Below are 20,846 nucleotides of genomic sequence, written 5' to 3'. Positions count from 1 at the left end.
TCAAATGTGAATTAGTACCAGGAAATAGACACAAGACAATTTAGTGGTAAATTAACTCAATCTATTAGTATGGGCTATAGTAAATAGGGGTTTGAGCATAAATTAGCACAAAGAGGAAAGATTCAGAGACAGTCAGCTAAACAATGTGATCTCTAGGCAGAAGGGACACAAGTTAAAGCTCTATACCACTAGACTGGAATCAACTCAAATCAGCAATAAGCAGTGCATATAAACATTAACTGCGACGTGAATAATAACACTAGTGCACTCTGGGAGAATGGCTAGGATATGGTGCAATGTTCACTGAAAGGAACCTCTTGGCATAAGCAATAGGTGAAAGTCTCTGTGTAGCAGCTTTAGAGGGACAGTCAGTAGTCATAACTCCTCAGCTGGTTCGCACTGGGGCCGAGTGGTACCATTGGTGCAAATTAAAATCATCCCAGTCAAGCCTGCAGGTAGCAATAAGGCTACTATATGGCTGTGTGGTTCCTAAAGGGCTCAGTCTCTCTCTCTCTAGCAGCAGATAGTAAATCCCCACAACAGTTCACCAGTCCCAGCATTATTGCAGCTCACTATGTGGTCACACACACAGCAATTAGTCCACTCTCTGCTCTGCACCCAGGTGACTCTACCTGTCATCACTGCACTCTGGATCCTCCTCAGGTCGCCGATATGCAGCAGTGATGGTGCACATTAGACAGCGATGTCTCCCTCAAGGAAAAAAGAAACCGTGTCCTGTACAGCCTGAGAAAATGCAGCTCTCTCTTCTCCCCTCCTCCTGGCAATCTCTTTCTGGAAAATGCAGTTCAAAAGCTCTTGATTACAGCAGAGTCTCTCTCCTCTGGACTACAGTTCCCACAGTACAGGGCTGCCTGACTCAGTCTATTGAACTACAGGGCAGCAGCCACAGAGAGCAACTGCACATATGTTTTTTTTAACGCTCCAGTCTTAGCCAAGTACCTGGCTACACACACACACACACACACACACACACAGTCGCATAATTCCTAATTATCTAGTGGTCTACAAAGTTGAAAGAAAGATATAAACCCTGTGTTTGTCATTTCAAGCTGTTGGATGAAGAACACACAAAAATTTAAGGTTTAATTACCTGACTATGCACAAAATGACTTTTACAAGCAACAAGCATCAATTGAAAAATTAAGGAGTGCAATAAAAATCTATAGCATTGGTTGCATTTATCTTCCAGAATGCTGGGCAATTTTAATTTTTCCATAGTGCCATCTGTGAGCCCAGAAGAAGAATGGAAGCATGCAAACAGTATGCACACTACAAAAACATAATAAAAAAATAAAACTAGAAGGGTACAAGCAGTATCGTCTAGCATTTTACAAAGTATTTTTGTAGTAGGCTCTTTGGTTTTGTTTACATGAACTGGAAAATATCCATTTGTCTCATTAACCACTTACCGCAAAGTGACGTAGGGGTACGTCGGCAGACTTTGCGGGGTTATACCGGGATGATGCCTCTAGCTAGAGGCATCATCCCGGTACTGTGGTTTAGAGCCGACGGTCGGCTTTCCGTCGGTATCGACCAATGCGGCTCGGGAGCCGCTCGATCATTACCCGGGTGAGCGGAAGGGGACGCCCCCCCCCTCCCGCCGCCTTTTGTGACTTTGCCCGGGCCTCCCGTCCCACCGGGAGACCCGAGCACCCAGCCGATGCGTCCGCCGGCTGGATGGAGTCCCGATCTAAGCCGGAAGCGGCTTCGATCGGGTCTCCGATGACGTAACCCGGAGGCGGCGTCCATGACGTCACTTCCGGGTTACTCTGCTGCAAAATGCGGCAGACTTAAAAAAAACGACTGTATGCAAAAATGCCATTTTCGGCGTTTTGCGTACATGAAAGTGTAGTGGGGGGGTCTAGGGTCTTTTAGACCCTCGATCCCTCCATAAAGAGTAACTGTCACTGCATATTGGTGTCACAAGGGATGTTTACATTGCTTGTGACAGCAATAAAAGTGATCAGATTTTTTTTTTTTTTAAAAAAACCTGTAATAAAGTTAAAAAAAAAATAAAATAAATAGGAAAGAAATTTTTTTTAGCCACCCCGCACGAAAGAAAACGTATACGGAAGTCGAGCCGCGAATGAAATCACTGTTCAAACCACACATGTGAGGTATCGCCACGATCGCCAGAGCGTGAGCAATAATTTAAAAAAAGAGCTACACTCTAAAAATTTTAACGTGTCGCCTATTGAGTTTTCTATTGATCGTAGTTTGTCGCCATTCCAAGGGTGTGCGCAATTTTAAACCGTAACATGTTGGGTATCTATTTACTTGGCGTGACATCATTTTTCACAATATACAAAAAAAAATGGGCTAACTTTACTGTTTAGTATCTTTTAACCACTCTGCAACCGCTCACAGTAATACTACTGCGGCAGAGTGGTTCGTTATCGTCCAGCCACGTAGTATTAACGTGACTGGACACTCCCCCTTCTGGGCGGCGCTTGCGCGCCGCCGGAGGCTCGCTCCCGCTGTTTTCATTCACAGCGGGAGTCGGGCCAGGGGAGGAGCAGCGGCGATCGCCGCTGCTCTTACCCGATCGTCGGGGATCGAGTCTGGAGATCCGCCCGCTGTGTGTAAACACAAGCGGGCGGATCTCCATAGTGACAGGGAGTGACAGATCGGACTGTTCAGCATAGCTGGACATCCGATCTGTCCATGACTCACACAGTCACCTCCCCCCCTACACGTCAGTAAGCACCAGGCATACATTAACCCCTCCCTTTCCAATAAAATTAACCCCTTCCCTGCCAGTGTCATTTTTACAGTAACAGTGCATATTTATAGCACTGATTACTGCAGTAATGTCACTGGTACCCCCAAAAGTGTCAAAAATGTCAGTCAGGGGTCCGGTCTGTCCGCCGCAATGTCGCAGTCCCGCAAAAAAAATCGCAGATCGCCGCCATTACGCGTTAAAAAAAAAACACCAAAAATGACAGAAATCTTTCCCTTTGTTAGTAAACGCAATAACTTTTGCGCAAACCAATCAAAATACGCTTATTGCGATTTTTTTTACCAAACATATGTAGCATAAAACAAATTGGCCAAAAATTTTTAAAAAAATTGGTTTTTACATCTTTTTTGGGGGGAATTTCATATAAAAAAATGTTAAAAATATTGTTATTTTTTCAAAATAAACGCTCTTTTTTTGTTTATAGCGCAAAAATTAAAAATCGCACAGGTGATCAAATACCACCAAAAGAAAGCTCTGTTTGTGGGAAAAAAAGGACGTAAATTTCGTTTGGGTACGGCGTCACACGACCGCGCAATTGTCAGTTGAAGTCGCACAGCCCTGAATCGCAAAAAGTGGCCTGGACGGAAGACAGCAAAAGCCTCCGGTGGTAAAGTGGTTAAATGCAGTGAAATGTGATTTTCTGTAATTTTTCCAAAAAAATGGCGTTTTAAAGACCGCTGCGCAAATACCGCGCGACAAAAAATATTGCAATGACCGACATTTTTTTTCCAGAGTCTCTGCTAAAAAATATATATATATATATATATATATATATATATATAATGTTTGGGGGTTCTCAGTAGTTTTCTAGGAAAAAATACTGATTTTAACTAGGTCCGAAATAGGGCTGGGGCATAAGTGGTTAAGACAGGGCTATGCAACCCTGATCACACAATAGAGGTGAACTGACATTAGCCAAAAGCTACTAGAGATAGCATACAGCTGTGCATTCAAGACCACAGGCATTTACATTTTCATCAGCCCTGCCTATGAAGGTAAATGGGTGGAGTACAAGTGTCATGATGGGGGTACAGACAGTCTCCAATCTGACTATAAATGATGGGATTGTGTGATTGTTATCTAATGTATGTATGGTTCCTTAAGTAATGAAAAGTCTCTCTATGTTTGGACAACTTTAGTTCTGTACAGTTTAAGTAGATTTGATAGATTGTAGTTTCAGCTCATACTGTTTTACACAATGTAAACACAAATAATAAAAAAAAATTCAAGAATCAAATAAAACACACTTGAAGTACCTACCTGATTTTCTGGTATGAGAGTCTGCAGTTGAATTGTGTGGTTATTCTGCTCTGATTCCATGTTGGAAAGATCTCCTGGATTACATAGATATTGACATATGCGGAAGCATTTCAGACTGCTCTCAAAGCTGATGCAGTTACAGGGTTTTAAGGAGTGGCCATACCTTCTCTAAATAGTTAAAGAGTAACGAGACTGAGCAAATACTATCTGACTGGTTTTTCTGGTTTGCTCTAAATTCCCAGCAGTCCATGCACTGGGCGAGACAGGAAAGCATGAATAAAGATACAAAGTTAACAAGAGAAAGGGAAAGAGAAACAATCGCTTTACAAATCCTTAAAAATAACTTTCTCCAAAATGATCAAAACACTTGGCATTGAACAGCCTTCTGATTAAAATCATCTGACATTGAGCAACTCAATGGGAAAAGGTTGAATGGACACTTGTCGATCCATATCTTTTATGTTTATGAAGCTCTTTGTTTTTGTACCTTTGTGTTACACAAGGCATATTTATAAAAAGCAGTGTGCTAGCATTCACTCTGATTATTTGATAAATAATAATTTTTCGTAGCAGTTGCAGATAGTAAATGCTCACATGTACTGAAAATCCACAGTGCGTTCACCTATTTTGAGAACCAATGGCTGAGAAATCTGAAACAAGATGAATTTAAAGCGGTATTAAACCCAAAACCAAAAAAACTGAAAATTCCTATCATACTTACCGTAATTTTCCTTTCCTGATGGTCTCCATGGCAGCCTACGTGTGGGTTAACCCCGCCTCCTCTCCAATGGTATAGGATCCCCCCTCTATAAATTTCAGCTTGCAGGCACAGCCAGTGTTCCATATCTTAGCCGAATCCAAGACCAGAGGGTGGGACCTCCGGCTGCCATGGAGACCATCAGGAAAGGAAAATTACGGTAAGTATGATAGGAATTTTCCGTTTTCCTGACAGTCTCCATGTCTACGTGTGGGAAATAACTAGCCCAAACCACACGGGTGGGAATGTTTCAAATCAAATTTTACTTCAAATTATTAGCAGACAAAACAGTCAAGCCAAAATTAACTGAAGATAAGGAGGCTGGCTCCACACAATAATGTGTCATAAACGTACTTACAGAAGACCAGGAAGCCGCTCTGCAGACTACTTCTGGTGCAACATGATGTGAAGCCGCCCAGGACGTTGAGATGCTTCTCGTTGAGTGGGCTGTCACCGCCTCCGGAGGAGCCAAACCCTCTACACAGTAAGCTCGCTGAATAGCAGACACAATCAAGGCTGCAATGGACCTTGACGAGGCCCGCTTTCCTCTATTTTTGCCTGAGAAGAGGACGAAGAGGTAATCCGATTGACTGAAGGAAGATGTTGACTGAAGATATTCCATTAGAGTCTTCCCTACATCCAAGGGATGAGGTTCATTATCCTCGGAAGATCTAAAGGTAGGAAGCACAATCTCCTGGTTTTCATGAAAAACCGATGATACCTTCGGATTGGAATTGAGCATCGGAATTAGGACTACTCGATCCGGAAAGAACGTGAGGAAAGGTTCTTTATGACCAAGGGAACTGATCTCAGAAACCCTTTTGGCTGAAGTGATTGCCACTAAAAAGGCTGTCTTAATGGTAAGTTCTCTGATAGAGTCCGTCAAACTAGTTCTTGAAAGGACGTTAAGGACAAGAGGAAGGTCCCATTTTGGGAACCTTGGCTTCCTCTGAGGTCTGAGTCTGACCGCACCTTTGAAGAATTGTTGTATGAGTACATGCTTGGCCCAGGAGAACCCTGAGAACACGATAAGGCTAATATTTGCACCCTGAGAGTCCCAATTGAGAGAGATTTATCCAGTCCTGCTTGAAGGAACTTCAGAACTTCTTGAACTCCAAAATTCGAGGAAGGATTTCCCTCCGGGTACGTGAATTCTAAGAATCTAGACCAGACTCTGCAGTAAACTCTGTTCGTGCAGGGTCTTCTGGAGTTCATTAAGGTAGGGATTGCCCCAGGAGGGCATCCGAGCGACTCCAACCTCTCCCTCTCAAGAACCAGACCGTTAACCTGAGCAGAGCAGGGCAGGGGTGTAATGTTGTTCCCTGCGAGAGAAGGTCTGGTTTGAGGGGCAGGGGAATCGGGCACTGATAACTGAGTTGCAGGAGAAGTGGGAACCAGGGCCTGTTTGGCCAATGAGGGGCCACCATGACAATCTCCACATCTTCTGCTTGGAGTCTCTGAAGAAATCTGAGGATGATGGGAAACGGGGGAAAGGCACATGCCCTGCTGAATTCCCATCTGTCGGTCAGAGCATCTGTCCCGCAGGATTGGTGACACCTGCTGCGTGTGAAGTACCGGTCCAGCTTGTGGTTGCATGGAGATGCAAACAGGTCTACTTCGGGTGAGACCCCTAAAGACAGAATCCACTTGAATGAGTCAATGTGGAGAGACCACTCGTTGTGATTCAACTGGACTCTGGAAAGGAAATCTGCCTGGACATTCTGTGGCCCCGGAATGTAGGCCGCCGAGATGTTGGAAAGATGGGCTTGGGCCCAAGTCATGATTGGGTCTACCTCCTGAAGAAGGGAGAGACTTCTGGTTCTGCCCTGTCTTTTCACATAAGCTACTGCCGTGATGTTGTCCATTCGAAGAAGCACGGATTTGCCTTCTATTAGGTGGTGGAAAGCTTGAAGAGCTAGAAAAGCCGCACGAAGCTCCAGGACGTTGGAAACCAGGGAGTGGGCTTGTGGAGGCCATCTCCCTTGAGCCACCTCTGCCATGCAATGGGCTCCCCAACCAGAGTTGCTGGCGTCGGTTGTAATGATGACCCACGTGATGGGAACTAGAGAATGGCAATTGAGCAGGTTCTTGCGTTGGAGCCACCATAATAAGCTGCTTCTCATGCTGTGGGAAATAAAGATACGTTGCTCGCGTTCCTCCGGATTCCACTGCCGAAGGAAGCCCCTTTGAAAGGGCCGCATTCGCCACAGTGCCCACTTGACCATAGGGGCCGTTGAGACCATAGTGCCGATGATCTTGAGACACTGGGATGCCGTCAGAAAATAGGAGGAGAGGGCTGGAAAGATCCTCTCTCGAACCACCGGAATTTTCTCTAGAGGCAGAGAAAGTGTATTCTGAACGGTGTTGAATTGAGCCCCTAGATAGACCAGATGTTGAGAGGGCTCCAGATGACTCTTTTGTAGATTCAACAACCATCCGAACTCCATGAGAGTTGTGGTGACCAGGTCCCTGTGGGACAAAAGATGATCCCTGTTTTGTGACAACAGTAGAAGATCGTCTAAGTAGTGATGTAGACGTACACCTTTTGTTCTGATTAGAGCTACCACAGCCAGAAGGACCTTGGAAAACACCCTTGGGGATGTGGACAGGCCAAAAGGAAGGCAGATGAACTGGAAGTGTTGATGTTCTATCGCGAAACGAAGGTACTTGTGGAAGTTCACTGCTATAGGCACGTGGAAATACGCGTCTTTGAGATCTATTGAAACTAACCAGTCTCCTGGAAGCACTGCTTTCTGGATGGTAGATAAGGTCTCCATTTTGAACTTTTCGTTCTTTATGAAACTGTTGAGATAGGTGAGATCTATCACAGGGCGCCAAGATCCATTCTTTTTCTGTACTAGAAAGAGGGGCGAATATACGCCTTGGAATCTTTCCTGCACGGGCACCGGAACTATTGCGCCCTGAGCCACCAAAGTGCTTACATAGTCGAGCAAATCACTTCTTTTCTCGTCCTGAGAAGGGAAGCGAGTGGGAATGAACCTGGAAACGGGATCTGTCGAGAAAGTCCATGTGTGTCCTATGGACACTGTCTTGATGGTCCAGAAGTCTGAGATTGAGGCCGCCCAGACATGCTGAAAGTGGAGCAGGCGCGCCCCCACCTGGCATGTCTGAACGGGCCCAATCTTCAAAAAGACTTTGAGGTTTCTTGCCCAGAAGGTGCTGAGCCTCTGACCGGCTTACGAGAGGATGCTTGGCTTCCTTTCCAATTTCTCCTATAATCTCGCCCAGGCCTGTATGAGCGGGCATCTCTTGAACGCTCTGCAAACTGCTTTCTTGGTTGCTGCTTCTTAGGGCCAAAGAGGCGCCTATGTTGGGGAAGGAAACCTGACTTTCCACCCGTCACTTTAGTAATTGCATTATCCAATTTGTTTCCGAATAAAGAAGATCCTTCCAAAGGGATTTTGCACCAAGCCTGCTTGGAGGCTGGGTCTGCCAGCCAGGGACGCAACCACAGGGCCCGTTTGGCTGTGACAGAAGCCAACAAGGATCTGGATAAGAGACGTAAAACATCAATGGATGCTTCTCCAAGAAACACAGAAGCTAACTTCAATTCCTGAACAGGAGAATTTTCCACTGCATCTTCAGACACACCCCTTAATTTCAGTTCGACATCAGAAACCCAGGTTTCCATGGCCTTAGACATAGCTGCTAATGCTAGCACAGGTTTACAAGCCGCACCGGCTGTGATATAGATTCTTTTTAAATCTAGATCAATTTTCCTGTCCAGAGGGTCTTTAAAGGAAACCGCATCGTCCAGCGGTAGGGTAACATGTTTTGCTAGTCTGGAGACCGCGGCATCAACTAGAGGAGCCGATTCCAGGTGACTGACCTCTTCTGGTTTAAAGGGATACAACTTAGCCAATTTGGAGGATAAGGAGGTCTTGCTATGCCCTTTACTCCATTCTTCCAGAATGACATCCTTTAATTCTGAAAGGAGCGGAAAGTTTAGCCGCTCTTTCCCCAGGTGTTTGAAAAACCTTCTCTGTTTCGCTTGTGGGGTAATGGGATCTTCCCATTTCAGAGCCTCTTTGACTGCTCTTATGAGAGGTGAAACAAGGGCGAAATCAAAGCCCCCAACTGCACCTTCCTCTTCTTCCGAATCACTTTCTGAGGATTTTCCGGAAGTGAAGCTTGGTTGAGAGGGACCTTGCTCTTCAGGAGCCTCAGCAGGAGAGCTGGTAGTAGCAGGCCTGGGTGTGAGACTAGCACCCCACTCTTTCATGGATTGCTGGACAATCCGTTTCACCAGGGATTCCAATCTCTGATCTTCAGACTCTCTCTCACCAGATGCACGAGCAAAACAGGGCTCGCAAAGGGACTTGTCCTCCGGGACATGTGCCCCACAACCCCAACAGGCTCTCTGGGCCGTATGGCTACTGTGGCGGCGTGTGCGGTGTCTGGAGGAGGAATTTGAGCGTCTCCTTTCATGCCTGCTCCCTGATGGAGACTCATGGCGTCTTGACCTTGAAGATGATTCTCTTCGTGGCCTGACAGGGTCTCTTTCTTGACCAGACCTGGAAGAGCTGGGAGAAAGAGAAATCCAGGGAGACACAGGATTTAGCCATGAATCATGAGCCAGCATCCCTCCCTTCATATCCCCCTAGAATGTACCAGCTCTCACCTGTTGTGAGAGGGCTGGCCACAAGGGGGCGGTGAAGCAGGATCCATGTTTCAGGCAAAACCAAAACTGACAAGGATATAGAGAGCATACAGCGGATCACTACAAGGTAATAAGGAACACTCAGGTGTCATCTTAATATGCATCCAACCGCTCCCCCCCCCTGCACACCGCCAAAAGGTATACAGCATCCGGCCCCACATACCTTGATTCACAACGGACAAGGTACCGGGAAGATGTCGCTATGCCCACAGTGCTTTCCCATTTGCACTGGAGCTGATAGGCGTTTAAATGTTCGCGCCAGGATGACGTCAGCGATGACCGGCAGCGATCGCAAGTGCGCATGCGCGGACCGGGCCTCGCTTCCGTTTGCGGCGAAGTGCGCATGTGCAGGCAGAGAGCGGCGCTCCATTACCACACAGCGCATGCGTCCACAGAACTGAGCGGAGGGGGAGCAGGAAGGAGATGGCTGGAACGCAAGGAGCGTTCCAGCCGCCATTGGGCCACCAGGGATAGCAAAGAAAGTAAGTTTGAGACATACAAAATATAACAAATACGCTGCCATGGAGGAAGACAAATCTTCAGACCCTGTCAGGATATCCGTCGGCCATCCGAAGCACTGCACAGTTATCAGCCAAAGGGGATTTTGAATGTCACTCACCCGCCCATGGCTGGGCCCTGGACATAGACACCGACTTCATTCTGAGGTAAGCCGACCAAATTCCAACAGGAAATAATCCAAACAGGGTCCTTGGAGGAGGACAAAAAAGGAACACTGGCTGTGCCTGCAAGCTGAAATTTATAGAGGGGGGTCCTATACCATTGGAGAGGAGGCGGGGTTAACCCACACGTAGGCTGCCATGGAGACTGTCAAGAAACTGAAATGTATCAAATACTTACCATAATTTTCCTTTCCTGATGCCAATCTGTGGCAGCATACATACGATGGAACTCTTCCCCTATCTCTAACCACAGGACCAGTTTAAATCTATAAAATGAAGGAAAGTGAGACCCTACCCATTCTCTGTAAAAATAACAAGATCTTATGGGAGTGTCTGTATGCTGCTATTGTTTGGCGTCAGGAAAATGGAAAATCTAATATTTACCATAATTTTCCTTTCCTGATGGACTCCATGGCAGCATACGTTTGGGTCTAGCCCCGCCTCCACTCCTACTCTATAGGACCTCACTCACATAAATCTTTGCTCTGAATCAGCATCAGTGTTCTGTAACTAGCCTACTCAGGAACTGGGAGGGGACTCCTGCTGCCATGGAGTCCATCAAAAAAGGAAAATTACGGTAAGTTTTTTCCATTTTTCTGACAGCCTCCACGGCAGCATATGTTTGGGAAATAGCTCGCTGTACACACCCTGGTGTAAAAATGCTGAGCAAAGAAAAGGTTTAATTAACACCAACAACCAACAGGATTTGTAAACCAAAATTAACAGAAGATAAAGTAGCCGATTCAACAGAATAATGGTTTAAGAAAGTGTTGATTGAAGCCGTGAGGCTGCCCAAGACATTAAGACACTTCTGGTCAATTGCACTGTCAGCGCCCCTGGAGGCACCAAGTCCTTCGCTTCATAGGCCCACTGGATGGACTGAACGATCCACGCAGCAATGGATCTAGATGGAGCACACGTCCCCTTGTTTTTCCCATGGAAGAGAACGAATAGATATTCAGACCGACAAAAGGGAGCCGTGGCCTTTAGAGATTGTTTCAAGGTAACGCCCACATCCGTAGATGGTCGACGGAATTTTTGACTGATCTGAAGGTAGGTAGAACAATCTCCTGGTTCTCATGAAAAACAGAAGTAACCTTGGGATTTGACTCTAGCATAGGAATTAGGACCACTCTGTCCGGGAAGAAGGTTAAAAAGGCTTCTACAAGCACAGAGCTTGAATCTCAGATGTCCTCTTTGCTGATGTGATGGCCATCAAATGAGCAGTTTTGAGAGCAAGTTCTTTGATTGAGAGAGGCATGACTGGTTCTGACCTGAGCTGCGAGAAGAAATCAACAACCAACGGGAGATGCCATTTGACAGATCCAGGGCCCGACTGTAGGAAGCTAAGGATGTCCTGGACTGTAGGGGCACCGCACAGACTGGCTCTGGTGGACATATGGTCCTTGAACCTAAACCATATTCTCTCGTAGACTCTGTTATTGCTCTTCCTCCTAGGATTTAGGAGTTTGGGGATGACTTCCTCAGGACAGCCTAGAGCCTCCAGCCTTCCCCTCTCAAGAACCAGACCTTCAAGTGCAGATGAGTGAGGCATGGATGTAGGATAGTACCCTGAGACAGTAGGTCTGGTCTGAGAGGTAGAGAAATTGGATCCCGGAAACTGAGTAGCGTCAGTAAGGGAAACCAAGGCCTGTTGGGCCAGTTTGGAACTTTTGCCAGCACCTCTGCTGCTTCTGTCCTGAGTCTTCATAGGAACTGGAGAATAACCAGGATCGGAGGGAAGGCATAGACTCTGTCAAACTTCCATTGATCCATGAGAGCATCCACCCCAAATGCTTGGGGATCTCTGCACCTCAAGTAATATTTTGCTAGTTTGTTGTTGCATGGGGACACAAAGAAGTCGACCTCTGGGGAGATCCCCAGAGTCAAGACCCACTTGGAGACTTCCTTGTGGAAAGCCCACTCATTGTTGTCCAGCCAGACTCGAGAGGAAATCGGCTTGAACATTCTGGACTCCAGGAACAAAGATTGGTGATATGTTGGACAGATTCTTCTGCACCCCAGTCATGATTGGCTCTATCTCTCATAGCAGAGACAGGCTGTGGGCCCACCATTGTTTTCTTATGTAGGCCACTGCTGTTGTGCTGCTAATCTGAGCATCACTGAAGACCCCAACGTTAGGTAATGGAAGGCCTGTAACGCCTGGAATGCTGGCCGGAGCTCCAGGATGTTTAAACTATCCCTCGAGGAGGGGGGACCCATCTGCCCGACACCATTTCCATTAGATAGTGGGCGCCCCAACCCACATTGCTGGCATCTGAAGTTATTCTAAACCATTAAACGGGGGCAGTGGAATGGCAATTGAGAAGATTTTTCTGCTGAAGCCACCAGGGAAGGCACTCTCTCATGGATGGCACTAAGTAGATGCATTGGTCTTCGTTCTCTGACCACCATTGCTGGAGAAAGCCTTTCTGGAAGGGCCACATTCTCCACAGCGCCCATTTTCACCATGGGTGCTGTGGCGACCATGATACCGATAACCCTCAGACACTGCCGAGCCCGGAGATGAGACGAAGAGAGAGTTAGACATATCCTGTGTCAGACCCCTGGAACTTTCTCCTTGGGCAGAGAGATGGTGCCTTTCACCGTGTCCAACTGAGCCCTGAGAAACATGAGGGACTGTGTGGGCTCTAAGTGACTCTTTTCTACGTTCAGGAGCCACCAAATATCTTGGAGAGCGGTAAAAACCTGACTCCTGTGACCCAATAGTTGATCCCTGTCTTGGGACAAAAGTAGATCGTCTCGATAGAGGTGTAGATGAATACCTCCAGGAAGAGGGTTGTTTTGACTTCCAGCTTCTCCCGAACTCACGACCAGGCTTGTAACTATGTGCTTCCCTAGCACGATCTGGATTCTGCTTCCTGGGATGAGCCCACTTCTGATTTAGCAGGCTCAGGTCCTGAGGAAGAAACCCAGACTTTCCACCTGTGGCCCGGTCTATGGGCTATTTAGCTTGTTACCGAAAAGAGAGGAGCCCTCAAACGGAATCTGACATCACACCTGCTTGGATTCAGGGTGAGCTTACCATGGCTGGAGCCAGAGGGCACGCTTGGCGGTGATGGAGGTAAGCATAACCCGGGCCACAAGGCAGATGATGTCGATGGAAGTCTCGCCCAAAAAGGCCGATGCCATCTTCAGCTCCTGAATGAATGAGCCTCTGGCCATCTCTTCCGAGACACTCCTCAGGGTCTCATCCACGCTATTGGTCCAGATGTCCATTGCCTTGGACATTGCTGCTAGGGCTAGGGCTGGCTTGCAGGCCATGCCTGTCATTAGATAGATTTTATTAAGATCAGTATCAATCCATATTTCCAAAGCATCCTTGAAAGACACTGTATCTAACATGCTTGACAAGCCTCATCACAGCTGCATCCACATGTGGTGGAGATTCCAGGTGCTTCACTTCTTCCTCCTTAAAGGGATAGAGTTTCGTCATTTTTGAAACCATGGCATTTTTCCTTTCCACTTTATTCCATTCATCCATAATGACTTCTCCCAGCTCTACCAGAAATTGGAAATTCAGGCGCTCTCTGTTCAGTTGCTTCAAAAACTCTCTGCTTGGGAGCGGACACCACTGGTTCCTTCCAGCTTAGGGCTTCTCTCACTGCCCTGACCAGAGGGGAAACTAGAGCAAAATCGAAGCCCACACAAGGATCTTCTGCCTCCGACTCACTGTCGGAAAAAGCGGCCGAAGGGCGGCTTGTTTGTGAATAATCCAGGGTCCTGAGCATCTCTTGCCGGAGAGCGTGGAGGGTTTGAAGAAGGACTGTGGATATGGCTAGCTACCAATTAATTTAGGGATTCTTTAGGGGCCGGTTTGACCATAGACTCCAACTGTTGGTCCGTACCTCCTCTCTCACCTGCCACCTGAGCGCAACAAAGGTCACAAAAGGATCTTCCTTCCGGGACCCAAGATCCGCATCTCCAGCAAGCTCTTTTGTCTTAGTGACCTGGGTGACGGGAAGACCTGGGTGAGGAGCCTGGGTCCTTACTGTGGCACCTTGAACTAGAAGGGGACCTGCGCCTGGACCTGGAAGAGGAATGCCGGTCCTGCGATTTCAAAGGGTCACTTTCTTTGCGTCCGCAAAGCCCACGAGCATTCCCAAAGGCTGCCAGGATCTGCCTCTGTTTATAACACGCGTCCCCCTGACATCACCGCCAGTGCTGCTTGGCGGCGCTGTGCGCATGCCTGATCACTGCCATCTTGATGGCACCGCGCATGCGCACCCAAGGCTAATTTTCGGTATCCAGCCGCGCATGCGCAGATCCGGACATGGGAGCGAACCAGCCGCCATGGCCAGGGGACAGTAGCACCAGGGAAAAGACCAGGAAGAGAAGTCACACACACTAACATTGCTGCCATGAAAAGAGAATGAAAAAGGTATGTCTCACCACTCCTGACAGGATTCCATCGGGGCCAAAGGGAAGCAAAGTCATACCGGTCTTGGGGCAAAACACAGGCCACCCACAGAAGCTGGGCTATTTGGCCATCACGCTGCTTGCCTGCCAATGGCCAGGCTTAGCTCTTGTGGCGCCTCTTCTTTTTTCCCACTCCATACCCTGCTCATAGCTAGGGCTTATTGGAGTATCGCGACCCCTCTTCCTCCAGTCGCGGCTTGCCCAGCCTTGATCGTGGACTAACATTCAGGATAGGAACAGACCACCATACAAGTTCTTTGGAGGAGGACAAAAAAGGAACATGGATGCTGACTCAGAGCAAAGATTTATGGGAGTGGGGTCCTATCGGGTAGGAGTGGAGACAGGGCTAAACTCAAACATATGCTGCCATGGATTCTGTCAGGAAAGGAAAATTACGGTAAATATTTGATACAATTTTCTATTTTCCTGTTGCCAACATGGCAGTCAACCTATAATAAATAAAGAGCTGAACAGGGAGGGCTATAATGCATAATCACATTTTATAAGTATTGGACATGGACACCTGAATCGCCTTTCTTCCAAAGTCCACTGTAGTGAGAGCTCCTGCCCTGTTATGTCTCAGAAAGGTATGTTGCATCAACCAATTTAGCGCCTTGCAAATGATCTCCATAGATACTAGAAATGTGCAGTTCGATTCATTCCGATTTTAAATTCAGACAAAATTTCTATTTTTCAGAAATTCTGAAGTATCTGAATAGTGAGTCAATAGTAACATATTTAAATGAACTCGAAATAAACTTTCGGACGAAATTAGAATTTGTATAGTTTTCTAATTATTTTCAAATTTAATTTGAAGTTTCAAAGAGAATAGAATATAAAATAAATCAATAGAATAGAAAACAATATACTATAATAAAAAACAATAGAATAGAAAATAAAAGAATAGAATATAATAGAATAAAATAGAATAAAAAACAAAGAGATAGAAAATAAAATAAAGTAAAGAGTAAAACAGAACAAAATAGAATAGAAGCTAAAATCACAGAATAAAATAGAATAGAAAAGAATAGAATAGAGTAGAAAAAAGAATACAATAGAAAATAACCTTCTTCCAAAATTCGAATAAAATTAATTCAAATTAGAATAGAACAGAAAATAGTAGAATATATTTGTTTTAATGTGTTAATTCGTTATTTCAGGAGATTACCTATGCACGTTGGATTTGGAGATTAGGATACATTTGAATCTCCGAATAATGAAAATTTCATCTTAATTTAGATTTGTAACAAAAAGAATCGCACAATGTCTACCCTATACCCTAAGATGACCACGGGTGGTGACCCATCCTGTAGTACTGGCATCAGTGGTAACAATAATCCAGGGTAATAGACCTATCGAGCAAAACTGAATGAGTGTTTCCTGGTGTGCCCACCACCTCAGACTTCTGTGTAATTAAAAGGGAGAATTTGATGCATTATAGGATCAGTAGCGAAGCTAGACATTTTTTCACCCAGGGCAAAAATTCCCCCTCCCCACAGTGTCAGTAGAGCAGTGGACGTTGTCAGTCAGTAGAGTAGTGGACGCTGTCAGTAGGGCAGTGGAAGGTGTCAGTAGGCCATAGGCTGGTGTCAGTAGGACAGGAGACAGTGTCAGTAGGGCAGTGGTTGGTGTCAGCAGGGCATTTGACAGTGGGAATAGAGCAATGGTTGGTGTCAGTAGGGCAGCGGATGGTGTTAGTAGGGCAGTCGTTGGTGTTAATAGGGCAGTTGACAGTGGCAGTAGGGCAGTGGCTGATGTCAGTAGGGCAGTGGCTGCTGTTAGTAGGACAGTGGCTGGTGTCAGAAGGCCAGTGGCTGATGTCAGTAGGGCAGTGGCTGTGTCAGAAGGGCAGTGGCTGGTGTCAGTAGGGCAGAGAACAGTGTCAGAAGGACAGTAGACGATGTCAGTAGGACAGTGGCTGGTGTCAGTAGGGCAGTTGACAGTGGCTGTAGGGCAGTGGCTGGTGTCAGTAGAGCAGTTGACAGTGGCTGTAGGGCATTGGCTGATGTCGGTAGGGCAGTGGCTAATGTCAGTAGGGTAGTTGACGGTATCAGTAGGGCAGTTGCTGGTGTCAGTAGGGCAGTTGGGTGTGTCAGTAGGACAGTGGCTGGTGTCAGTAGGATAGTTAACAGTGGCAGTAGGCAGTGACTGGTGTCAATAGGGCAGTTGAAAGTGGCAGTAGGGCAGTTGAAAGTGTCAGTAGGGCAGTGGCTGGTGTCAGTAAGGCAGTGGCTGGTGTCAGTAAGGCAGTGGCTGGTGTCAGTAGGGCAGTTGACGGTGTCAGTAGGGCAGTGGATGATGTCAGTAGGGCAGTTGACAATGGCTGTAGGGCAGTAGCTGGTGTCCATAGGACAATTGACGGTGTTAGTAGGGTAGTGGCTGGTGTCAGTAGGGCAGTGGATGGTGTTGGTAGGGCAGTGGATGGTGTCAGTAGGGCAGTTGCCAGTGGCTTTAGGGCACTGGCTGATGTCAGTAGGGCAGTGGCTGGTGTCAGTAGGACAGTGGCTGGTGTCAGTAGGACAGTGGCTGGTGTCAGAAGGCCAGTGGCTTGTGTCAGAAGGCCAGTGCACAGTGTAAGTAGGGCAGTTGAAGGTATTAGTAGGGCAGTGGCTGGTGTTAGTAGGACAGTTGACCTTGTCAGTAGGCAGTGACTGGTGTCAATAGGGCAGTGGACGGTGTCTGAAGGGCAGTTGACAGTGGCTGTAGCTGGTGTCAGTAGGGCAGATGACAGTGTCAGTAGGGCAGTGGCTGGTGTCAGCAGACAGTGTCAGTAGGGCAGTTGCTGGTGTCAGTAGAGCAGTTTACAATGAGAATAGAAAATAAATCAATAGAATAGAAAACAATATACTATAATAAAAAACAATAGAATAGAAAATAAAAGAATAGAATATAATAGAATAAAATAGAATAAAAAACAAAGAGATAGAAAATAAAGTAAAGAGTAAAACAGAACAAAATAGAATAGAAGCTAAAATCACAGAATAAAATAGAATAGAAAAGAATAGAATAGAGTAGAAAAAAGAATACAATAGAAAATAACCTTCTTCCAAAATTCGAATAAAATGAATTCAAATTAGAATAGAACAGAAAATAGTAGAATATATTTGTTTTAATGTGTTAATTCGTTATTTCAGGAGATTACCTATGCACGTTGGATTTGGAGATTAGGATACATTTGAATCTCCGAATAATGAAAATTTCATCTTAATTTAGATTTGTAACAAAAAGAATCGCACAATGTCTACCCTATACCCTAAGATGACCACGGGTGGTGACCCATCCTGTAGTACTGGCATCAGTGGCTGGTGTTAGTAGGACAGTTGACCTTGTCAGTAGGCAGTGACTGGTGTCAATAGGGCAGTGGACGGTGTCTGAAGGGCAGTTGACAGTGGCTGTAGCTGGTGTCAGTAGGGCAGATGACAGTGTCAGTAGGGCAGTGGCTGGTGTCAGCAGACAGTGTCAGTAGGGCAGTTGCTGGTGTCAGTAGAGCAGTTTACAATGGAAGTAGGGCTATGGCAGGTGTCAGTAGGGCAGTTGACTGTGTCAGTAGGGCAGTGGCTGGTGTCGTTAGGATAGTAGCTGATGTCAGCAGGGCAGTGGATAGTGTCAGTAGGGCATTTGACGGTGGCAGTGGAGTATGTATGTTCTATAGGGATCGCCTGGAATTTAGACACTAGCCAAGAACACTCTTAGATTCCAGATTCCTACAGAGCTAAGTACTCTGTACGACCACCAGCTGAACATCCCCCCCCCCTCCCTTCCCTGCCTGCAGATCACAAGTGCTGGATTCTTGAAGAGTTGATCCTCCTGGGCATCTCCCTAGGACTTGCCTTGGGGTCCAGATCACTCCAAGATTGACACCCACTGGGTACTGCTGGAGCCTTGATTCCTTCATCAAGACTGACTTGGACTTGCTCCCTCGGGTCCTGGCCAGATCTCTTCAAATAGGCAGAAAAGTAGGCAGCGCAGCAAGCTGCATCTCTGGCTGGGTTCAGATCTCAGCTTCCCTGCAATCAGGGGCAGTGCGGGCAGGGCAGGCTCACTGTCACTCACACGAGCAGCCGGTGGTGTGTGAGTTCAGCTAGTGACAGCTGCAGTCTTCCGCCTCTCTCTCAATTTGGCTCCCAGGATCAGTGGCGCTCCTCTCAAGTTGGCGCCTGGGGAACCTCTCTCCCCTCGCCCCCTCCTCCAGTTTTGGGCCTGGTTGATTCAATTGATTCTTACCCCACTGCACCAGAAAGCCTATTTGAAACATGTTGAGATGCCAGTGAGCCCAGGGTAGAATCGGGATGCAGGACACCATCGTTTTCAGCAGGCTCATTCACTGGGAAGCAGACATGACTGTGAAAGCTATTGCCCTCTTGAATTTATCTCTTATCTTAGGCAGCTTCTGAAGAGGAAGAGATATCGTGGCTTCATGAGCGTTGAACTACATCCCTAAATGCACCATCTGCTGAGTCAACCTGAGCTGCGATTCACTATCCAGCCAAAGGTCTTTAGCCTGGTCAGCAGGGCCTCCCTTTGCCTTTGGAGCTGATTCCAATCTTGACCCGTTGGGGCACCCTGGCTTCCCTCTATGCTCCCCACATATCCCCCAACTCATACGTGTGAAGGTGCCAGGTTCCCTGCTGCAGATGGTTTATTGATCTCTTCACACTGGCCTCAGACTTCCTCCCCTCCAGGCTCCAGAGTCCAGTGTGCAGGAAGAAGCGTTTACCCCAGCGTTTCCCAAGCAAATTTCCCGGTTTGTGAGTTCGCAACCTGGCTTGGGTATACCTACCTGAGCTAGGGGAAAACAGAACACAATTTTTTCCTGTCAGTCTGCCTGTATACTCCGTGCCTGCAAGGGTCCTAGACTGAGGATGGGCCTCCAGGAGCTGCCTCTGTCATCCATTACCCAGGTGCCTCTCTGCTTGTGCTCACTGAGCTCGAGCTGTTTTGCAAGGAGGAATGGGCAAAAATTTCAGTCTCTCGATGTGCAAAACTGATAGAGACATACCCCAAGTGACTTACTTTGTAGCGCCACCTTTTGCTGCGATTACAGCTGTATTAACTTAAGGGGGCTGAATAATTTTGCACGCCCAATTTTTCAGTTTTTTATTTGTTAAAAAAGTTTGAAATATCCAATAAATTTCGTTCCACTTCATGATTGTGTCCCACTTGTTGTTGATTCTTCACAAAAAATTACAGTATTATATCTTTATGTTTGAAGCCTGAAATGTGGCAAAAGGTCGCAAAGTTCAAGGGGGCTGAATACTTTCGCAAGGCACTGTATTCTGCTACATATTTTTGGTAAAAAAAAAAATCCCAATAGGCGTATATTGATTAGTTTGTGAAAACGTTATAGCGTCTACAAACTATGGAATATATTTATAGATTTTTTTATTTATTTATTTTTACTTGTAATGGCAGCAATCAGTGACTTATAGCAGGACTGCGACATTGCGGCAGACAAACCGAACACTTTTGACACCTTTTTGGGGATCAGTGACACTAATCCAGTGATCATTGCTAAAACTATGTGCTGTCACTGTACTAATGACACTGGCTGGGAAGGGGTTAACATCAGGGGCGATCAAAGAGTTAACAGCGTGCCTAAAATGTGCTTGGTTACTGTGGAGGAGGTGCTTGTACTATGGGAAGGCATAGATCCGTGTTCCTGCTTTGCAGAAACACAGGATCAATACCTTCCCTACTGACAGAACAGCAGTCTGCCTTGTTTACCTGGGCAGATCGCTGTTCTGCTTGTTTCCCGAAACATCGACTCCCCCAGACCCGCTGATTGGCTCCCGCTGTGTCCAATCACAGCAGGAACGGGTCGCGCCCACACCTGGAAGTGTCAGATCACATACTAGTAAATGTAAGTGGGGTGGTCACTAAGCCGTTAAATATGAATGTTGGATCTCCATGAGTGCTTGTGATAGTTTTTGGCAGTGAAAAGTATCTTTATGGAGACATCAGGGGTCTCTTAGACTTTTGATGCCTCCCCTGCCCTTCAAAGCATTTGATCAAATACAGATCATTTTTAATCAGATGCTTTCCTGGCTGTACTGGCCAGGGAAACACAGCACTGAAACTGTTAGTGACAAAATTCTCAAATGGCTTCATTTGTCAAAGAAGAGAATAGGGAACAGATGATCCTCCATCTCCTCCGTGCACAGCTGACCCATCTGTTTACAGTGGTCCTAGGGTCTCCTTGGGGGTCGCATTCTGAGCTGTAAAAGTGATAGGCGGTGTTAAGCCACTTAGATCACTTTTACTGGAAAG

At 46.6% G+C, this 20,846-nt stretch overlaps 1 protein-coding gene across 1 annotated transcript in view; it reads right to left on the bottom strand.

Annotated features, from left to right (window-relative positions):
* LOC309548450 (TPA-induced transmembrane protein homolog) overlaps positions 1-4,247 on the bottom strand; it is a 56,259-nt gene extending 52,012 nt beyond the window's left edge. Inside the window, exon 1 of the mRNA XM_082248394.1 lies at positions 4,022-4,247. Coding sequence (XP_082104520.1) covers positions 4,022-4,081 — 60 coding nt within the window. The 5' untranslated portion in view covers positions 4,082-4,247. The remainder of the gene's footprint in view (positions 1-4,021) is intronic.
* Positions 4,248-20,846: the final 16,599 nt, after the last annotated feature.

The sequence above is a fragment of the Pelophylax lessonae genome, assembly GCF_965119305.1.
Source record: "Pelophylax lessonae genome assembly, chromosome: 2".
Taxonomy (NCBI): domain Eukaryota; kingdom Metazoa; phylum Chordata; class Amphibia; order Anura; family Ranidae; genus Pelophylax; species Pelophylax lessonae.
The sequence above is the reverse complement of the archived record's forward strand: the minus strand, read 5'-3'. Positions and strand labels throughout refer to the sequence as shown.